Source organism: Dysidea avara, chromosome 5, assembly GCF_963678975.1.
Source record: "Dysidea avara chromosome 5, odDysAvar1.4, whole genome shotgun sequence".
In the NCBI taxonomy this organism is placed as follows: domain Eukaryota; kingdom Metazoa; phylum Porifera; class Demospongiae; order Dictyoceratida; family Dysideidae; genus Dysidea; species Dysidea avara.
This window is the reverse complement of record NC_089276.1, coordinates 14,395,502-14,416,125: the sequence shown is the minus strand read 5'-3', so window position 1 is coordinate 14,416,125 and position 20,624 is coordinate 14,395,502. Positions and strand designations below refer to the sequence as shown.

Below are 20,624 nucleotides of genomic sequence, written 5' to 3'. Positions count from 1 at the left end.
AAACAACCAATTCTATAGCTATAAGGATATTTTCAGTTTTACTTACAATATTGATGTTTGGGTCTCTTTCTGTGAAATATGTCAAAGGTAGCAGGGCTGCAGCATCTAGGGCTGCAGCCCTAGGTCCCTGCTACCAAAAATTCTGTACTTCATCAATTTAAGCACCACACACAATTTCAGTGGGTTCTCCATTATCTGAACACCTGTGTGCTAGTTCAATTACAATTGTGTTCAGGTAGATAAATTGTCTGGAGATAAGTGAATCTCATTCATTTGTATACAGAGTCTGTTCAACTACTCTAATAAAACATACAGTAAGTGTCAAAATACTCTAATAGAACAGTCATTTGCACTGTTCGAATATTCAAGAGTCTGGATAATCAAGTACCGTACTGTACTAGTATTATTGCATTTAGGGGAGGGGTAAGTTTACATAGAACTCTTAAATCACTTATCTAAACAGTTGCACTCTCATGTATGACATGTTCAATGCTTTATACACATTCTTCCTTGTAGGGCATAATATGATCTTCTGAAAGATTCTGTCTATTCATCCAATAATTATGCCAGCATTATATAATGCTTATTATTGACCACATAATAGACTCAAGCCTATTACTGTGTACTACACTTGTGTACATAATACCACTGACTTACATAAAGGATACCAATTTAAATTTCTGGGGTGATCACTAATCCAGAAACTACACGGCCAGATCTGTTCAGTTGTAAAATCATGTGATAAAATTTCCCAAGCCCTATCACCAAAATTGTAGATGGTATTGGCAAAATACAATCATATTTTTAGTAACTAGTCTAAGTTAACTCTACAGAGATGAATACATTACATAAATACAACTCTCAAATAGTATTTTTACCCACATCCAGCTTTGTACCAACTTCCACTGCTAAACGTCGTCAGGAAAAGCTACTTTTTCATGAGAGTATTATTGTGTTATGGTTGGTTATATTCCTAACAGCACATCTCATATTATGTGATGGTGGCTCATTTTTCTAAACATACAGATAATTATACCTATGATATGCTGTACAGGGGCGGATCTAGGATTTATAAAAGGGGGGGGCTAACTCAAGGTACTAATCTCTTGGGTAGAGATGTGTGAGGCACACTTCCCAGCATGCGAAGCATGCTGGAACTAGGGGGGTCTGGGGGCATGCCCCCCCAGGAAAATTTTGAAAAATAGATGCTAAAATACTGCAATTTGGAGACATTTCCACATAAAATTCATAATATTTTCTGCCTGTAGATATTTTATATACTGCCTTTAGATTGTAGGTATGGCTCTCTGAAGCATTTTGCTAATGGAAAAGTTTGGTAGGTACAGACAACCAAGTACATGATGCACCCCTCTCACAATTGCACAACACTGAATAGGTGCATGTTAGAATAATAATGTTGAAAGTGGAAAATTTTGAAATTTGAACAATACAAGATTGAATCTGAGAGCATTTTCAATGGAAATTGTGTACCTGAATTAAGTATTGCCATACATATAAGCGCTTTAAACAGACCAATGCACTTCATTGTATGTATAGGTGTAGGCAGATTTGGAGAAATTCCATAACAGAACCAACTACATGTTTCCAGTGAATGTTCTATTAGAGTAATTAGCTGACTGCTCTATTAGAGTATCTCGATCTTGTACACCTCCAATGCTGATCCGGGTCCTTGTTGCATAAACTTTAGCATAAATCCACTTAGAATACCTTGGAAAGATGTTTATAAGGTGGTTTATGAGTATTTGTATTATTAGTGATCATATAATTATGCTAAGACAAAATTTCATTATATTGATCAAGTAAAGTCTAAATATGAAGGGGGGGGGGGGGGGGGGCTTCAGCCCCCAAAGCCCCCTCCCCTGGATCCGCCCCTGCTGTATATTGTATTATCACTGCCACACATTTATGGACACTAAAACTTGCAAGTTGCATTTGAAAAATGTGTGCATGGAAACAAGACAACTATGGTAATTGGTCAATAAAACATTTAGGTTTTTTGACCCAAGTATCTTGACATGTGCTATAATGTACTGGGCAAATCATTACACTCCACTCCTTCATGGATTGCTACAATGTATTGTATGAAGTGGCCATATATGGTCATCATGTTTGAACTCCTAATAACTAAAACAATGCAGAAAATAAGGTGACTGCTTAATTAGAATATTTTACTGCATAAAATGAGCAAGGGAATTAAAGCCATTAAATGTGCTTTTATTCTAGTAGTAATCACTACCAAAACAAAATTTAAGACATACTACTCATGATCAATGAAACCTGTTGGTAGTTTTACACCTAGGTCATGTGTGGCGGAGCATGTGAAGTTTCTTTCTTAACTTAGGAGTTATATTAGGCACCAGCCTATTCTGCTTTCAACTTTATGCATGCTACATACAGGGCTCAAATATTCAATCTCTTATACTGAGATCCCTATATTATTTTGCTAATACATAAATCTGCACTACTGCACTTTCTGAATAGGACACTAACTATGGCTTGTGAGAAACCATTTAGCACATTAAAAATCAAGCTGCTTTATTTGTTCCAACAATGCAGGATGAGCAGCTACTTACTATAACTGTACAATTGCTGAGTGTTATATTAGAGTATGTTGATCCTAGATCCACGAAGATTTGCAGCATGCTATCATTATGCTTGATGGTTCATGCAGCCATTTATTATGTACAGTATTATGTCAGCATAATAGGCTGGTGCCTAGAATTCATAATTGCAATCATAGTCATGCAGATCAACTCTAATAGAGCACTCTTAAACCTCAACTGCATTGCATCAATCATGTACTTCTTCAACTCTGATAGCATATACACACAGTCAGACTCTCTGGAAGGCACAAAAAATGTTTGCAGTGATTATTGTGAAACATATACGACAAGTACAACCAATGTTTTAGTCACTCAAATATTCTAATAGAGCAATCAGTAGCCTTCAGATGTATCAGTAGATTAACATGTAACACAACCTTCAAGAATTACATGATTTCTAAAACCATTTATCACTTTAATTTTACTAAAGATAAATCAAATACTTTTACTACAGCAGTGTGATAATGAAAAAACCTGTATCTGATTAAGTGTTAATCATAAATTAAAGGTAGGTAGGACAAGGAGCTTCCAAAACTGGTTGAATGTTTGATAGATTTACTACCACGATCTCAAAAACAGCAGTCATTTTTTACCATGATAATTCATATATATAGACACTTAGATATTACACAGTCTGGCAGCATCCACCTCCTCACACGTATAAGTTTAATACATGCAAAAGGGGAAGGCACCTCCAGACTAGTTATTTACTATATAGCTATTATGTAAAGCGTGCAAGGAGCATCATGTGTAACCTAACTTAATGCATACTATATAAATTATAGCATTTTGTTGCTCCATTTATAAAAATAATGACATTCTCTCCTTTTATTGTGTGTAATCATTGCATATCCGCAAGCTGAATTGAACAATCAATTAATGTGCTCTACATCTTATCTAAGCACTGCTTCCCCTTTTACAGTTCTGGAATATACATAAGTGATACAACTGTTATAATTAGCATATCCAACTCCTACACAAGTCAAAGTGTTACACCTTGTCTTGTCAGTGTTTCTTCTATCTCTTCCTTTTTAGAGTCCACCTTGTAGGTGACTTGAAACAAGTCTCTCATGTGCCTTAGAAACTGGATCCTGCCAACAAATACAATACATATGTGTATTAAAAAATTGTACTGATTAATAGGGATTTCCCCTAAAACAAAATGATGCCCTCCTCTGCCTCCCCCCCCCCCCCCCAAAAGCCATCACTTAAAAATCGTCGAAAAGCAGAAGAGTCTAACATCAAATCATTAAAGAAAACCCTTACAGAAGTATCAATATTGTGTTTTTTAAAAAGCCTACAATTTTTGATCTGCCTGCATGCCAACCTGCCTGATCACAGTAGGGGCTAAACGACACATCGTACAGCAACCATTTTATGCCACAACAAACTCACAAATGAAATGTGCCTTTTGGAGTTCTGATGACTGTATGCCTTCACGAATTGTCTTTCCCTTTTATCTCAAATACTACTAGTCATATCACCTTCTTTTGGAAGCCATATCAAGGCATTAATTTTTTGTTTCCTTACAGGAACATACATAGATTCCATGAAATTATTTGAAGCACTTGTACTACTGTACAAAAGCATAGATAAGTGCAACTATAGCAACTGTTTCACTAGAGGGAACAAAGCACTGTGACCACACTCCTTAATTGCTAAGCTAAACTAACAATGATCAGTAAAACAGATTATGGTGACCACACCACTAAATGATCTAGCTGGTTTCACTGCAGAAACCAAGGATATGCCTCTTATTGATTAAGTAGGACACTTCTACTAGAGGCTCCCTCGCAAAATCGAGATACTCTAATAAAGCAGTCACCTAATACAACAGGTAAAATATTATAAGGATTTTCCCACATAGCTACAATGCAAGACCATACCTCTCATTTCATTACTTTAGATCGCTTGGGTCCCTACTTCATTTTTTATACACTAGTGCTAAGATACTAAAACAATCAACATACGAGTAGTCAGCAATCTTAATTATTACAATTACAACAAATATTACAACAAATGATACTATTGAACATTGTTGCAGCATACGTGGTATTGTTCAAGAAATATAATTTTCATCAATACACTTTCCAACATTGTTCACCACAACAAAACAATCACGAATGCTGTGATATTCCTGAAACTGAGAAAATAGGTCCTTGAGAAACAACATGTATACATTACGCTCCATGTGTAAACACATTATCTGATTTGATGTTTTAGATCACAACACTTTAGGATGGATTATAAAGGTCAGCTCATCCATGCCGCAATGCCCTTAATAATACACAAGTTAACACACAAAATTCAGGTTGTACGGGCACTATAATCTTTAGTGGAAAAAAGAAATGGTTTGGAAAAGTGAGATAAAAAAATATTTCATTTCTCAATAGGTCATTAATTGTTCATTTGTGGCTTTTCAATTCCTGTTTACTCATTCCAAGTGTCTCACCCACTACAATAACAGTATTCATTACAACATCCTGGAATGCATTAACAATCCACACCAACACATACAAAACAATAGGATGGTTGCTTGCTGTCCAAAGTCTTCTGCTAGAAGAACGTCTTTACCATCTTTGCAAAACATCACTTCTGCACCAAGAAATGTACCGGTGGTGCCTTCAGCAACTAACGTCATACCATATCCAGGAGAGCTAGAATAGTAGGTGTATCCATATGAGAATGTATAAAATATTGTATACCTTTTTGATTCCTTCCTCTTAGCCAAGTCAGTATAAATGTACACATCAGGTTTAACAAGCTTCTATGCTCCAATTAGCAATTGATGTGTAAATCTGCTGATGCTTCTGAAGGACGTTGATTGTTGTTTTTAATTGAGCAAATGACATTAAATTTTGTTGTATATGCTTCACACTATATATCACTGCGTGCATCACTACTGGGCATACGTTTCCCATGTGAAGGTCACTAAAGTTAACTTAAATGATTTTTACTACTGCTGTGTGATAATGAAAAAACCTGTACGTCATTAAACGTTAATCATTTTATCATAATAAATATTATTTTGATAATCAACTGATTTTAGTTAAAAAGTACAAAACGGGTATCATGATCTTAAAATCTTGATAACAGCAAAATCATATGTATACATTATCATAGTCTGGCGGCATCCATCCCTTTACATGTTTATGCAAATGGATGGGCAACACCAGACTAGTTATTTACCAGCTATTGTGTAAAGCAGGCAATGAATATTATGTGTAACTCTTAATAAGCATTTTATCGCTAGCCTCTTCTTTTATTATGTGCAATCATCGCATATCTGCAAGCTGAATTGAACATCAATTAATGCACTCTTGTCTTATCTAAGCACCGCCTTCAGTTCTGGAATATAATCCCATATATACGGTACGCACTAGACAAACAAATAATAACATAAGTGATATAATGGTGGTTATAATATTCCTTTGGTATAATTAGCATATCCAACCCCAACACAAGTCAAAGTTACATCTTGTCTTGTCAGTGTTTCTTCGATCTCTTCCTGCTTAGAGTCCACCTTGTAGGTGACTTGAAACAAGTCTCTCATGTGCCTTAGACACTGGATCCTGCCAACAAATATAATACAAACAAGTAGAACGAAAAATTAGGATTTATAAGTTCGATTAGGGATCATAGAAATAAAAAGTAGTGAAACAAAGGAGGTCACCTACACCTGAAGATATACTAGTGGACATTTACTCCCTAATTCAGACTATACCCACCACTTAAATTAAAGATTAAATGTCCACTCTTCAGGTGTAGGCGACTTCCCTTGTTTCACTACTTTTATTTCTATAATCCCTAAAATTCCTTAACCCTTAAACCTGTGTAGGCCAGAAAACCGGACATAAGCACAGACAATACGCAAGTCTTAAACGGAGGGCTGTAACTTTCAAAGCATGGTATCCGATGGGTACATAATTTATGCCATTCTACTTGTGATGCCGTAAGGATGAAAATGGTACCTAGGGTTTTATCCTAACGCTAAACGGTAAGACTGAAACTTGCAGTGCAAGTTAAAGAAACACACAAACTCTTTACATACCTTTATAAAATGATCCATAACTCGACGACAGTTGCTCCTATCAAACGCTTCGCCATCAAATTTTGCATCAGGCTATATATAACTCATGTAATTAAACCCACGATCTGTAGTTACAGCGTTCATTTAAAATTATCCAAGTAGCCCAGCACATAGACTTTCGATAAATGTGTTTTATAGGCTAAAGGAGCTACACTACCCCACTAATGTTGCCTTGTACACTTGTATGTGTAAACACGCATTCCCCAAAAGTTTTGTGCAGGTTTAAGGGTTAAAGTTGTTTTTGCAACATTATGACTGATGAACCCGTGTATACTTAATGAATAGCACCATGCCTATTGTTTTCATCTGAATGCACACCCCAACTATCAAATACTGAAACAGCAAAGTGGCTATTACGCTTTATTTTCAGCTGTGTTCAGTCTGTTACCCAGTGTTACAAACAAAGAACACTACAAGAAGGACCTCTGCAATCAATCCAGTCACAATGAAAAACTTGCCCATTACAAATGTAGGGAAGCCATTGCATGGCGCTACCCCGAATCTCAACACCTTGCGCTGTCAACAAAGGTACGTAAATGGGACACAAGTGAGGACACAGGTAAGTCCATAAAGCATGCATTGTATGTATTGCGGTATGAAAAAAGGCACCTGTCGGGCTGAAGCAACGTTGAACAATGAAAAAATCAAGCCCGTACGTAGCCTTAGCCATTATTGAGTTAGGCTTATCTGCTTCAGTCAGTCATGTAGTAGAAAATTCCACTGAATTTTTTTAAAATTTGTAGCAACCTATTTCAGGTCATACCGAATGCACTTTTGGGCTTGGTTATACCTAGGTACTATTGTATTGTATGATGCGTATGAAAATAAAATACTGCTTAGTGGGGGTTCCCCACAAAACAAAATGCCACCCCTCTTCCAAAAAAAAAGTCGCTATCAAAAATCAAATTAATTTTATGAAAAGCAGGAGTCTTATATCAAATCATTAGCGAAAATCCTTGCAGAAGCAAAAACTAATTTTTGGTCTGCCTGCCAGCCTGCTTGATCACAGTGAAAAGCTAGAGGCTAAACAACACATCATACAGCCACCATTATGTACACCATAACAAACTCGAAAGTGAAATGTGCCTTTTTGGGTTCCGATGACTGTGTACCCTTACGCCTTGTCTTTCCCTTTCATCTCCAGTGTTACTAGCCGTCATTTTCTTTTAGAAACCATATTAAGGCATTAATTTTCTATATTGACAACATACATACAGTGTAGATGCATAAAACTATTTGAAGCACTTATGCTAATCAAACAAACCACTTATTGATTAGGATACTTCTACCAGAGGCTCCTTCACAAGATCGAGATACTCTAATAAAGCAATCACCTAATACAACATATTCTAATAGAACAGTCATAGTGTGCCGTATATCATTGCTATGCTACAAGTACAAAAAAAAACTATTTAAAAAAGCATGTATAATAGAATCTCCAAGCAATAAAATGCAATGAAACAAGAGGTATGGTGTGGGAAAATCCTTACATTACGACTAAACGAAGTTAAATAATTGCTATAACATGCTAATGTAAAGATTTTCCTACATATTATGTAGTTGTAAACACCATACATGTACCTTTGGGTCTATAGTTCATTTTTAAATTAATAAATTTTATTACACTAGTGTTAAGATACTAAAACAATCAACATACGAGTAGTCAGTAAGATTTCCAATCTTGATTTTTGATACGTTCTTCTCACCCATGGCCATAAACAACATGGTAATGACCTGCATCACTGAATCACAGCAACCTCCCTATGGATAACACTTGCATTATACACTTACATTTCCTACATAGCAACAATTACAACAAATTAACATTGTTGTGGCTATACTGTTTAAGAAATATAGTGTTCACAAATACTCTTTCCAACATTGTGTGCATTTTAACAAACCATTGCATTAATTTACTACACACATTTCACGTAAGCTACGGTATTCCTGAAACGTGAGAAAATAGGTCCTTGAGAAACAACATGTATACATCACGCTCCAAGTGTAAACTCTCCACATATTTTTAGGATATGATTTGATGTTTTGGATTACAATTAGCATGCTCACTGTAGCTCATTCATGCTGTAAAGTCCTCAATAAATACACAGGCTTACATACAAAATTCCGGTTGTACGGGTACTAAAGTAACCTTTAATGGGAAAAGAAAAGTGAGATAAAAATATATTTCATTTCTCAATAGGTCAATAGGAGGAGCGTTAATTTGTGGCTTTTCAATTCCTGTTTACTCATTCCAAGTGTCTCACCCACTACAATAACGGTATTCATTACAACATCCTGGAATGCATTAACAATCCACACCAACACATACACTCAATATTTCTTGAAACAATAGGGTGGCTGCTTGCTGTCCTAAGTCTTCAGGTAGAACAACGTCTTTACCATCTTTGCAAAACATCACTTCTGCACCAAGAAATGTGCCGGTGGTGCTTTCAGCAACTAACGTCACACCATATCCAGGAGAACTAGAATAGTAGGTGTATCCATATGAAAATGTATAAAATATTGTATACCTTTTTGATTCCTTCTTCTTTGCTAAGTCAGTATAAATGTACACATCAGGAACCACTTTGTTTAACAAGCCTCTAGCCGCCTCTATGATCCGATTAGCAATTGATGGGGAAACTCTTGAAGTATATCTGAGGTCTTTGTTAAAGTAACATGAGTAACAATGTACAATGGGAGTAATTTCATGTTGGATATAGAATTTCAAAACCTACAATTACATATCAGAGGCACCAATAGACTCAAGCTGGCAACAAAGGCAATTCAACCTATCAACAAAGTACCAATGGCCAAAAATATTTGAGGGGATATATTTTCAAGGTTGAGCCACATTTGCGATGTTAGTGATTTTCAATAAGAATCCAGATGCAAGTGGATGCTTAATCTCTACTTTAGTCCATAACAATGACTGAAGTAGGCTTCACTAGCATATCAGCAGGTGTAGGCAACATCACTTGCTATGATCCCTACACGAACTGAAGATTCCTTGTCTATGATTCCTAAAAATTCCTATGTTTTGTAACAAAATTGTGACTGGTGGACCCGGCCACGCATACTGCATCAAAAGCCAGACATAACATACCATAAAACAACCTTCCCCCTCTCCAATTATCATTCAAAGTGGTCATTCTACTTCCATTTCCAGCTTTGTTCTGCCCATTATACAACACTACAAATGAAGAACAGTTTGAGAAATGCCACTACAATCAATCCAGTCACAACAGAAACGGCAGACAATTTCCAAGAGTCAGCACAAGGAAGCCATCATGTGCTAACCACAATCAATACCTGTGTGGTAGTGGAGGAAGAAATGGAGGGACCCTGATGCATGCATCACAGTTTCAGAGGTTGGCAAAGGGCACAAAGTGGGCCTAAGTAACATCAAACAGTGAAGAAATCAAGCCCCACAATTGAGTTATGTTTGGCTGAAGCAATCAGTTACTAGGAAACTCAGTTAAATAATTAGATTAGGGTCAGGCATTTTTGGACACAAATTATGATCCTTACCATACAGTACTATTGTACTGTATGATAGATCATGATGTTCCATCTCCATCAAACCTGCATACTTATGCGCACACACACACACACGCACACACCATGACGGCATGCATGATAGCTGTCAGGATACACTATTCCTCTGATACGCTTTATCCTGCCACAATCTTCTAAGACAACTGGGGGCATCTTTTTCACAACAGGACAAGTGAAGGTGACCTTTCCAACACCTTCAGGATGGAAACCTCTTTCAAGAATCTGGATAACAATTGTACATCACCTGAAGTCACCAACATTTTGCATGAGCTATGCATTCCTACTATTCTAATGTGATGTGCTAGTTTCAATATGATGCAACCTTTTCCATTGCTACTTTAAGTTCAACTGCATTCATACAGAGACAAAATTCCCACAAAATTCTTTACCTTCAGTGAAAGAGATTCATCAGGTAAGAATATCTTTAATCTTGGTAACACACACATCCTGTAATAGTCTACCTGTTACCAACAATGAAACAGTAATTCAATCAAGTACCAACCACCACACATACTGAAGGATCAGATGGTCCATTGGTAATTCCCTTTAGTGTGATAGAGATTGGCTTCATCATGAATGGAGCCAACATGATGATGGGCTCGAGGTAGTAGCCCATTGAGCGAGACATGTTACAGTCATGGATGGTGTTACCACCTACCAACACACCCGGCTTGTAATACAAAACTGTGCCTAAAAATACAAGTATAGACAAATAACTAACAAGAAGTAACTCACTACACATGGACGTGTATAGTAGTATCACTATGCAGTTATTAACATACCTGATTCGTTCACTTCAATACGAGACCCATCTGTTAGCATGTCAAGTAGTCTTAAGAAGTTGGCTTCATACTCTGTACACATACACACAAGAAACTTGATTTTACTTTTAAAGAAAAACAAGCAATCAAGGGACTGGCTAAAATACCCGATTAAATGGTTAACCAATGTTTTATTTATTAAGGCTTTACATGCTGAAGGTCTATATTTACATAGAGGGCTCACTGGCTAAGACACTGTCGAGCTAGTCACATGTACTAACAGAAAGTTGTCCAAATGACATTTGTTAGGTAGGTGCATGTGCCAGATAAAGAAATGCGGTCTAATTTGAAGCCTCCATATATAAAATGTCTAGTTTCTGTTTCACACAGATAAGAGTACTGCTGAGGCTATATACTCAGGAGGAGCCATGTTGGTATGCACTGTAAGGAGATCTACGACTGAGGTCAAAGTCTTGACCCGCCGAAATTTTGCTGTGACCAGCATATGACTAAGAGCCTTTTTCAATCTTTTACCTGTGACTTAGCGACAATATTTCAGCACTTTTTGATTGTGGGTTGGAAATTTTTGCCCTTGACCATTGGCTTGGCACAAATTTGGTGGCCTTGACCTGTGACTTGTAAGAGTTTGACCATGGTCGTAGATCTACTGACAGTGACTGCCTGTGTGTCACCCCTTCGTATACTATATAGCAATTGGCCATGTACTACCAGGAGCGAAGGCGGCTCATAAGCTCCTGGTGCTACATAAAATTTGCGTCTTGACAAACATATATAAGATTTAGTTTTCTACTAACTACAACTCATGCATGTTTGCAGCCGAGACTACATGAAAAATCAGAATGACTGAAAGGTCATAACCAGATAGTCTCCTAGACTGGTGGTAGACACGCTTACAGGCGCTCACCCCCAGTGCGTAACTGGTTAAGTAGATAATAACGACAAAGCATAGGCACTTGCCTCACACATTCAGCTTTTCGTGCAGGTTTTAGTGATTTTTCATGCGCTAAACAGTGAACACGTGTACCCATTTCAAAGCACAGTATACCTGTTAATCCGGGCTGTTCATCCTTGTCTCTTATGTGTATTATCTTAATTGCCTTTCCTGACAACGTTGACAGTACTAGTCTTTGTCGAAAGAAGTTGCATCCTTCAAAAGTCAACATGCTTTACAATTCGCGCCTCCTAATTTATTGCATTTCAAGCGCTTACAGAATTTATTCTGTCTGGAGAAAGACCGCACACAATAGTCACGTGAGTAGTACCAGATGAACACGTTCAGCAGAAGGTGAAATAGCCGAAACAAAATGAACACTGGGTGAGTTTGTTGAATTGTGTGTTATAGTCGCACATGGATCAGCATACGGTAAGGCCATTCCAAATAAATTTTCTATTTCCCGTCCACTGCCCGCATCTGTTTTCGAAGTTTGGGAACAGCGTACTGGTCAAACGGCAGCAGCACATGCGAGCTACTATTCCGTATTCTTCCGGTTTTTTTCTTGCATGCTGTACAGCCTTATAAAAGTGATCTGCTAAAGGTGTCAGCTCACGTGTCTGTACTCATAAATTCTCCTTTGTGCAATTCCTGCAGTATAAGAGACGAAGAAGATACAACTTTAAATGCAGTTTGTTGTGGATTTGTTCAGGCAGTTGCCAATCTTATAAAGGAATTGGACTCACCTGCCTGCCTATAAATCCGTCTGAATGGACGAGAATTTGTTTGGAGTGGTGTAAATCCATACCTTTGATTTGTACAGTGATACAGCCTGCGTTTTACCTGTGGGCTTATAGTTTTCTGCTGTTTTGTATTTGTGGACTTCATTTCATGCATTATTAGGCCACATAAGCTTAATTATTAGTTTCTCATCCCTGCCCGCATCACCATTTTTCTTACCTCATCAAGGAATTTTGCATCACTGGTGGCTTAGTGCAGCCATCCAGCACCTTTTAAAGTTGGTACCTTGCTAGAGCAGTCTAAGAAAACTGCATTGTGAGTTGTTTTAGCTAGCTAATTCAGCTGTATAGATAGTAAAAAATAAAATAAAAATCTGCCCTTCCGCACTGGTATTTTTAGTGCAGGAGGATGAGAAACTAATAATTAAGGTTTATGTGGCCTTATGTTGATCATGCAGTGTCCTTTTACAAGAGGGTGGAACAGTTATACTCTTATCAAACCATTGTAACAAATCGGCTATCATCTTGAGTTGAAAATTTTTTTGCTAAGCACTTAGTGAATAAGGGGTTCCAGTAATTTACGAGAAGCCATATACTAAATTTACTGTATATACAATATATATATTTTCCTGCTAGAAGAGACTGGGCATATAAAATTATCCTTAAACATTTCAGAAACAATCATTACAGAAGGTTTTAAGAATGTATTGGGGGTAGGTCCAACACCACCCAAAACGATCCCGAATCTCATCAATTTTTTTGCATAGATTCTGGATTCCAAGCCAAGATTCCAAATTCAAATTTTGCAAAGCTAATTATATTAATACTTTTTATGTACTCGGTTGGCTTCCAGGCTAATTAGATCACTGACGAGGCCAGAAATGGATTGTGTATAAACGTGTCGAGACACTTGCACAGTGCTCACAATACTAAACTGATTGCAACACAGCACACGAGATAATCTGCAGTATAACTTTACAAGAATAATTGGATTTAAATAACATTTGTCGAGATCCCATTTTATCAGAAATTCCAGATTCTTAACCAAGATTCCAGATTCCATTTTGGGATTCCAAATGATTTGTGAGTTGGTATCAGACCCCTCGGAATATGTTGAAGGTTATGGGTTTGTTGTTGGAGTTTCCTTTCACTTTAGCCAGTTTTGTGTGGTGAATAGCCTGTATTTGGCCTAATTAATCTCTACATTTCTATTTTCACTCTGCTGGGATGTAGTATAGATCTCTCAATGCTGGATACCTTTGTATCTATCACTGATATCTATTACCCATGTATTCACTAAGAGTCTGGATAAGATGCAAGGAGTTTAACTCATTCCACGGGCTGATCCAGGGGGATGGATAGGGTGGATAGTCACCCCCCTGAGGGTGGCTAATGATTAGTATCCATTATCCTATTATTTTGTTTTAATCCTATTTTTGTATCTTTTCTTTTCTGTACTGTTTGCTTGTACATATATAGCCATATACATTATGTAATTTTTCATTCTTGCATGCACATGTATCTAGTCTTTTACAAAACCAAGATAATCAAATCTAATCATACAGAATAGAAGGACCACACATTTTCCTTGGATGTTTTCTTTTGAAAGCTTCACAAATATTATCAATATTTAGTGGAATGTCAAAACTATGAATTGCCAAAGCTCCTAGCCACTCCCCTCTAAATAATCCTGGATCAGTGCCTGTTCCATCTCCAGCCTGGTACAAAAATATGGCGACTAATGTGGTAAGTTAAATGGTTTTGAAACTGCTCAACTCGACTAACTTAAGTCCACATGAACTTTTAAATGTACACTATAGATCATTTTATTTCAATGTAGTTTTTTACTACGAATGTGTGTACACAGAACTATTAGCCTGCTGTTTTATTTAGAGCATTAGCCGGCCGTACCTTGTTCATCACGGGAGCTAGTAGAGGGATTGGCAAAGCCATTGCTATCAAGGCTGCAAGGGATGGAGCCAATGTTGTGATTGCAGCTAAGACTGCAGACCCTCACCCTAAACTACCTGGTACCATCTACACTGCTGCTAAGGAAGGTATATGCTTATTACGTTAATCACTACTTGTTTACCATGTAATTTTGACTGTATAATATTTTCATTAAAACACAGTGTTTTTAGGTTGTCTGAAGGACCCCACTTTATATATTGCTTTCTGCCAAATATAAAATGTATTGTTGTGATTTTTGTTCTGCTACTGATCTGCAAGAAGACTAAAAATGTGTATAGAATTTGTCCTTCAATAATTTTCTAGTTAGGCATGTTGGTGGTTGGATTAGATACCATATAACACAAATATTTGATGAGGTGAGGTTTTGACAAATTGGATGACCAAGCATTTTGACTAAATGCTTCAATATTGTATAAGAGAGCAAAATTTTTGAGAGGGAAAATTTCGACAAATTGCAATGCAAAAATTGTTAACTCCATTAAACTTTTGCACTATACAGTAGGTGGAATATTCTTCTTACTTTGCCTTTTGAAGAAGTGGCTTTTCTAAACACATGACTGCTAAAACAGGTTTCACTGTATAGTGTACATATTTTGATTTACCATATTCAGTTGTTCAATTCACAAATATTGTTTACTGAAGGCCTTTTCACACTTAATGCACATTGAATGCGGATCCAGCTGTGAGAGTGGATTGAATCTGCGTTCTTCATATTCCTTGGAGTCAGAAAAGTATTTGCAGCGAGGAATGTTGTTGGTATACTTACAAAACGTTGGGGCCAAGAAGCTGGTTAGTTGTTATATGAGGAAACCTGTACCGTGCATGATGATTTCAGAATGGTCCACTATTCCTTCGACTCTCACTCATGGTCACTGTATCGCTTCTACGAGTCGAGTACCGTTAAGAGTAAATAATGGAGAATTTACTGTTGGTACCGTATAGCCTAAATATTTCAAGGGGCAAATTTTTCAAGGTTGAACAATGTTGCTAAAAATAATTTTTTTGTGGATTTGCAGACACTCCCAAAATGTATTTGACTATATCGAGGCCTAATTATTTCAAACATAAAATTTTTGCCGGTAACCCCCAAAACCGCAAAATCAGCGAAAAATTTTCCCCCTCAAAATATTTAGCCTATACAGTGTTACACTAGTTATGCCATCAGTTTAAGTCTTGGCACAATGGCCATGCTTTGTGCAAAATATCTCAAGACTGTATGGCGCCCCCTTACATATTGAGCTAGTGTGATTTAAATTTACCTCTCAAGGTGGACTGACATGAAGCAGGATTGATTGCCATTGCGATCAATCCGGCTCAGGTGTGAAATGGTCTGATCCAGCTTTGATGCACATTCGACTGTAGTGTGAGAAGGCCTTGAATCATATGCATACACTTATCATTTGATAATCTCTAAAACTTTAACACCTCTTATGTAGTACATTTTACAGTACAGTAAGGATACAACCATTAGTAAATTTATATCAAACAGTTAGTGGTGTACATGTTATTTGTGTACATGTGTAGTCGAAGATGCCGGTGGCAAATGTCTGCCTTGTGTGGTCGATATCAGGTTTGAGGATCAGGTGTCCAGAGCTATTGAGCAAGCAGTAGAGAAGTTTGGTGGTATTGATGTACTAGTCAACAATGCTAGTGCCATCAGTATTACTGGTACTGTCAGCACAGAAATGAAAAGGTAAATGCAAGAAAGGGCGGTGTGTGTGTGTGTGTGTGTGTGTGTGTGTGTGTGTGTGTGTGTGTGTGTGTGTGTGTGTGTGTGTGTGTGTGTGTGTGTGTGTGTGTGTGTGTGTGTGTGTGCGCGCGCGTTTGTGTGTTACAACTTGATGTCATTTATTGCTAAATACAGTGGCTGATTTGTTGCATTAATAGTATTGGCATATTGCAGGTATGACTTGATGATGGGGATTAATGCAAGGGGAACGTTTCTAACGTAAGTTGAATGGTGTGCTTTGATGGTATCGTGTAACAAAGCAAATAAGTATATTACTCCTATCATATTTAGTATCATGCAATGTGTTCAGATATGTGCATACTATGTGTAAGAGTTTAGCTTTTTATGCTGCTGAGTTTTGTATTGGCTTGGCACAACTTTACTATATGTGGTACACATTTTCAATAGAGTGGAATCAGTGGATACATGCTTCATCCGTCATTATTGTTTTCTAACAGGAGCAAGCTGTGTATTCCCTACCTCAAAAAGGGCAGGAACCCTCACATTCTCAACATCAGTCCACCACTGAACATGAAGCCAAGATGGTTCAGGGATCATTGTGGTTAGCATGTTGCTGCCCTGCAGCTAGTCCATAGGTAGTCCTGTGCATGTAGTTTAGGATGTCAGTTTGTACATATACCATATTAAGACATAGTCAATAGAAGAGCCCTAGGATGTTAGCATTTGGTTCATCAGTTCTAAAAGGTGTTGATGAACGGTTTTCATCTTAAACCAAAAGAGCTACCCACTGTATTTACTAGTTGTTTCCTCCTGTAGCTTATACTATGGCTAAGTATGGAATGTCCATGTGTGTTCTTGGAATGTCAGAAGAGCTGAAGCCTGATGGTATAGCTGTCAATGCTCTGTGGCCTCGTACAGGTATGTGTGTTGATTGTGTGTATTTTATATACTTGTGCAGTATTGGGGGTAATGCATTTCTTATGTAACGTGAGGTAATACTATTACCTTTTGTGGTAACTAAACGAAATATGCTATAAAAATAGTAATATAACTCAAGTTACATTGCTTTCAAAAGTAACGTGTTACCTAAGTAATGAAGTTGCTGTAACGACTCAAATATTATTATTACAAGTAGTGGAGTTACTAATCTTGTTACTAATCCAATGAGTTACGCCTATGAAGTAACGAAGCAATAACAAAGCCACCTCAAATTAATGAATGAAGCTTACTGATCGGTTATTGACTCTTGAATACTAGATTTACATATTGTCCAACAACCTGATCATGTCAAATGATAAAGTGGTAGTTGCACACGTGATAAAGTGGTAGTTGCACACGTGACAGCTTAAGGCTGTGCACACAATGTGTAATATCATAAATCAGAAAAATTTTGCCGTCAAAAATTTTTCAGTGCTGGTTGTATCAACAAAAATTAAGACGACTAATTATTTTTAACTATACGAATAATTTGCATATACGAATATTAACGTTAGGTATTCTGTCAAAAATTTTCGTCAATTATGTCAGTGATGAAAATATGTGTATGAAGTTCCAGTCTATGTAATGTACTAACTGTATTAATGGGTAAATATGTGGTAGACACCATCAGTCACTGTCTCACATAGTGGATATGGTCTAATAACAAGTACAACTCTTGTACTTCTGTACAATTACTTTACATCTACGTATATGCATTTCCCAACTACTGTATCAATTACCAGAAGCATAGTGGTTTTGTTTTCAGCCCATTACACAACATTACAAATGAAAAACAGTACGAGAAGCCTCTCTGCTATCAATCCAGTGACTACGGAAAATATTGACAATTTGTGTTATGAACGTACGTAATAATCAACAGAGGGAAGCTACCACAAATTGACAGTTTGGCACCATTAGCGAAAAATGGGACACAATTGCATGATGCATGCATTGTATGTACTGTGGTAAGTATGCCAAAGGCACCTGTCAGGCTGAAGCGACTAGAAAAAACCAAGCCCATAGCCTTGAGTTACGCTTGTTTGAAGACAGCAGGCGGGCAATTAGTAGAAAATTCTGTTGAATAAAAGAAATTTAAATATTTTATTGCAACGTATCAGAAATTTTTTTGGCCGCTGTGAAACACTTTTGAGCTACCTGCCAAGATGCCATGAAGTATTGTGAGGCTGGTTTCTGGTCAATACGTAGTTTTTTGTGAGAAAACACCAAACCTAATATACAGCACTACTGTACTGTATGATAAACGCCAACTTCAGCCTTTCTTGAGATTTGGTACAGCTTTGATATGAGTGAGAGTCCTGCTCCAGGGGGATTTACCTGTAACATTTTCTAGGGAGTAGTAGTGCTCTGGTATCTAGTAATTTTCTGGGTGGCAATGCAGTACTGTATACCCGGATAGTACGCAATTTTCACGGTTTTCGCGGTTAGCAAAGCTGCCATGAAATTTTATCACGTAAATATTTATGTGTATCCTACAAGTTTCAACCCACCTTACCGATAAATTACTGTGGCTCCTGGTGTGTGATATTGCATATGTGGATTCCACATATGCTACAAACAGTATCACATAATCCCGATATTTAAAGTGGGCGTGGATCACGAAATAAGCTGGCCTAAACTATGCCTTGCACAGAGATTTCCACTACTAGGCTACTTGGGTCAGATATGCTTTATCAATCTGTGTGATACTTGAACTAAAAATCAATCCAGATCCTTCGTAGCGTAAAATCTTCAAATCGATCAGCAGTGATCCGTGAAATTTAAAATGCAAAATCCTGACAAAGTACATGATCATGAAATATACACACCATGTGGGTGTACAGTATATTACTATTGCTGAGATTTTTTTGTGCATGTGTTGTGTACTTTTACAATTGCAAATGTGTAGATGATCTCTTTTAAGGGAAGTAAGACATATCTATTTCGCTTGCCAGTTTTCTAGCTCTTCCTTAATCCATGTTTTCCAATAGGGTAGTGACTGTTGTATAATGTACTGTTGTGATCCTCTATGGTGTACACAGCTATAGCAACAGCTGCTATGGAGATGTTAGCCGGAGATGAAGGGATGAAGATGTCTCGCTCTCCTGATATAATGGCCGACGCAGCCTATGCCATTCTCCAGCACACTTGTGACCAGATGACTGGTCAATTCCTGATCGACGATGACGTGGTGAAGAAGGCAGGAATAACTGACCTGGACCAGTATGCTAACTCACCAGGTTAACACTGTTATGAGACATCCTTTACTAAATCTTGCTTTTATGGAACCTTGACCCCCCAAACTGTTCCCTTAGTGTGCTCAACAATGGCCCAATTCCCTGATCCATACACAACATGATTGCTCCTTGTATTTAATGTAGACATTTAATGCATTTAGACAATGAAATTATGCAGCTATTTGTGAAAGCTTTCAGACATATGCTTCACTATACATTTGGTAACTTTGTACACAGATACAAGCTCTTTTTTTTCTTCTTTTTTTTCCAACCGCACTACAACCTGACTAGACAGGTTTCACAGTGTAGATATTTATAGTAACACTGTTAATTAAGTAGTATAGTGTTTGTCGAGTAATGTTGAACTTTTTCACACACACCTTACAGATCACATGTAATTTATTTTGCTCTCCTTTGTGTTCTTACAGGCTCCAAATTGTTGCCTGACTACTTTTTGGATGAGGCAGAACTTATGGACATACATAAGCAGTTTAAAGAATCATCAAAAGATAAGGCACACTCGCCAAAAGCTATTTTTGAGGGCCTCGCACACTACATCACCCCTGACATAGTGAAGTCCACACAGTGCACCTTCTTGTTCGAAGTTGATGGAGACCTGTGGTTGCTGGACCTCAAGAATGGAGATGGTTCCATGCAGCAAGTTAGTGATGATGCTAGTTATGACGTGAAGATGACTATGAAGGAGGATATCATGGTTGAGTTGTTTACTGGGAAGCAGAAGGCAGCTGCTGCTTACATGACAGGCAAACTGAAGATCAAGGGTGATCTTGGAAAGGCTATGAAACTTGAGAAACTGATGTCACAGCTTCAAGTGAAGAAATCAAAACTTTGACACACAGCTAGCTAGGATTCTAGTGTTGTAGACTTATAGTGAAATCTTATGAGTGTACATGTATATATCTAGTTCAGTACTACCTTGTGGTATGCTAGTTAGCTAAACCATACGTATACTAATCCCAGGTTAGTATTAGTCTCGCGTGGCCAGACCGCTTTTTTCCGTGTATG

The 20,624-nt window shown here is 37.5% G+C and overlaps 2 protein-coding genes across 3 annotated transcripts; one reads left to right on the top strand and one right to left on the bottom strand.

The window, feature by feature from the left end:
• Positions 1 to 3,433: 3,433 nt before the first annotated feature.
• LOC136255846 (RNA 3'-terminal phosphate cyclase-like protein) lies at positions 3,434 to 12,276 on the bottom strand. Of its 2 annotated transcripts, none has more exons than XM_066048733.1 (9): positions 12,100 to 12,276; positions 11,055 to 11,126; positions 10,787 to 10,962; positions 10,662 to 10,733; positions 10,370 to 10,494; positions 9,246 to 9,371; positions 9,044 to 9,197; positions 8,372 to 8,475; positions 3,434 to 3,715 (listed from the first exon to the last, which is right to left on the bottom strand). In XM_066048733.1, the coding sequence occupies exons 1-9, from the start codon at positions 12,215 to 12,217 to the stop codon at positions 3,607 to 3,609; spliced, it is 1,056 nt and encodes a 351-aa protein (XP_065904805.1). In that variant the 5' UTR covers positions 12,218 to 12,276; the 3' UTR covers positions 3,434 to 3,606. The 2 variants fall into 2 exon arrangements, with proteins under 2 accessions (XP_065904805.1, XP_065904804.1); XM_066048732.1 differs by lacking the exon at positions 3,434 to 3,715 and adding an exon at positions 5,993 to 6,196 and having other exon boundaries at positions 12,100 to 12,275.
• LOC136255845 (hydroxysteroid dehydrogenase-like protein 2) lies at positions 12,266 to 20,548 on the top strand. The gene is made up of 8 exons (XM_066048731.1): positions 12,266 to 12,369; positions 14,619 to 14,782; positions 16,221 to 16,389; positions 16,600 to 16,644; positions 16,884 to 16,987; positions 17,203 to 17,304; positions 19,404 to 19,601; positions 20,027 to 20,548. The coding sequence occupies exons 1-8, from the start codon at positions 12,359 to 12,361 to the stop codon at positions 20,449 to 20,451; spliced, it is 1,218 nt and encodes a 405-aa protein (XP_065904803.1). The 5' UTR covers positions 12,266 to 12,358; the 3' UTR covers positions 20,452 to 20,548.
• The last annotated feature ends 76 nt before the right edge of the window (positions 20,549 to 20,624 follow it).

Coding starts and splice junctions, on each gene's coding strand:
- LOC136255846 (XM_066048732.1), bottom strand. CDS start 12,217: ATGTTGACTTTTGAAGGATGCAACTTCTTTCGACAAAGACTAGTACTG. Junction 10,734..10,786: donor ATGGACCATCTGATCCTTCA/GTATGTGTGGTG, acceptor TGTTGGTAACAG/GTAGACTATTACAGGATGTG. Junction 9,198..9,245: donor AAGAAGAAGGAATCAAAAAG/GTATACAATATT, acceptor CTACTATTCTAG/TTCTCCTGGATATGGTGTGA.
- LOC136255845 (XM_066048731.1), top strand. Junction 16,390..16,599: donor GTCAGCACAGAAATGAAAAG/GTAAATGCAAGA, acceptor GGCATATTGCAG/GTATGACTTGATGATGGGGA. Junction 16,645..16,883: donor GCAAGGGGAACGTTTCTAAC/GTAAGTTGAATG, acceptor GTTTTCTAACAG/GAGCAAGCTGTGTATTCCCT.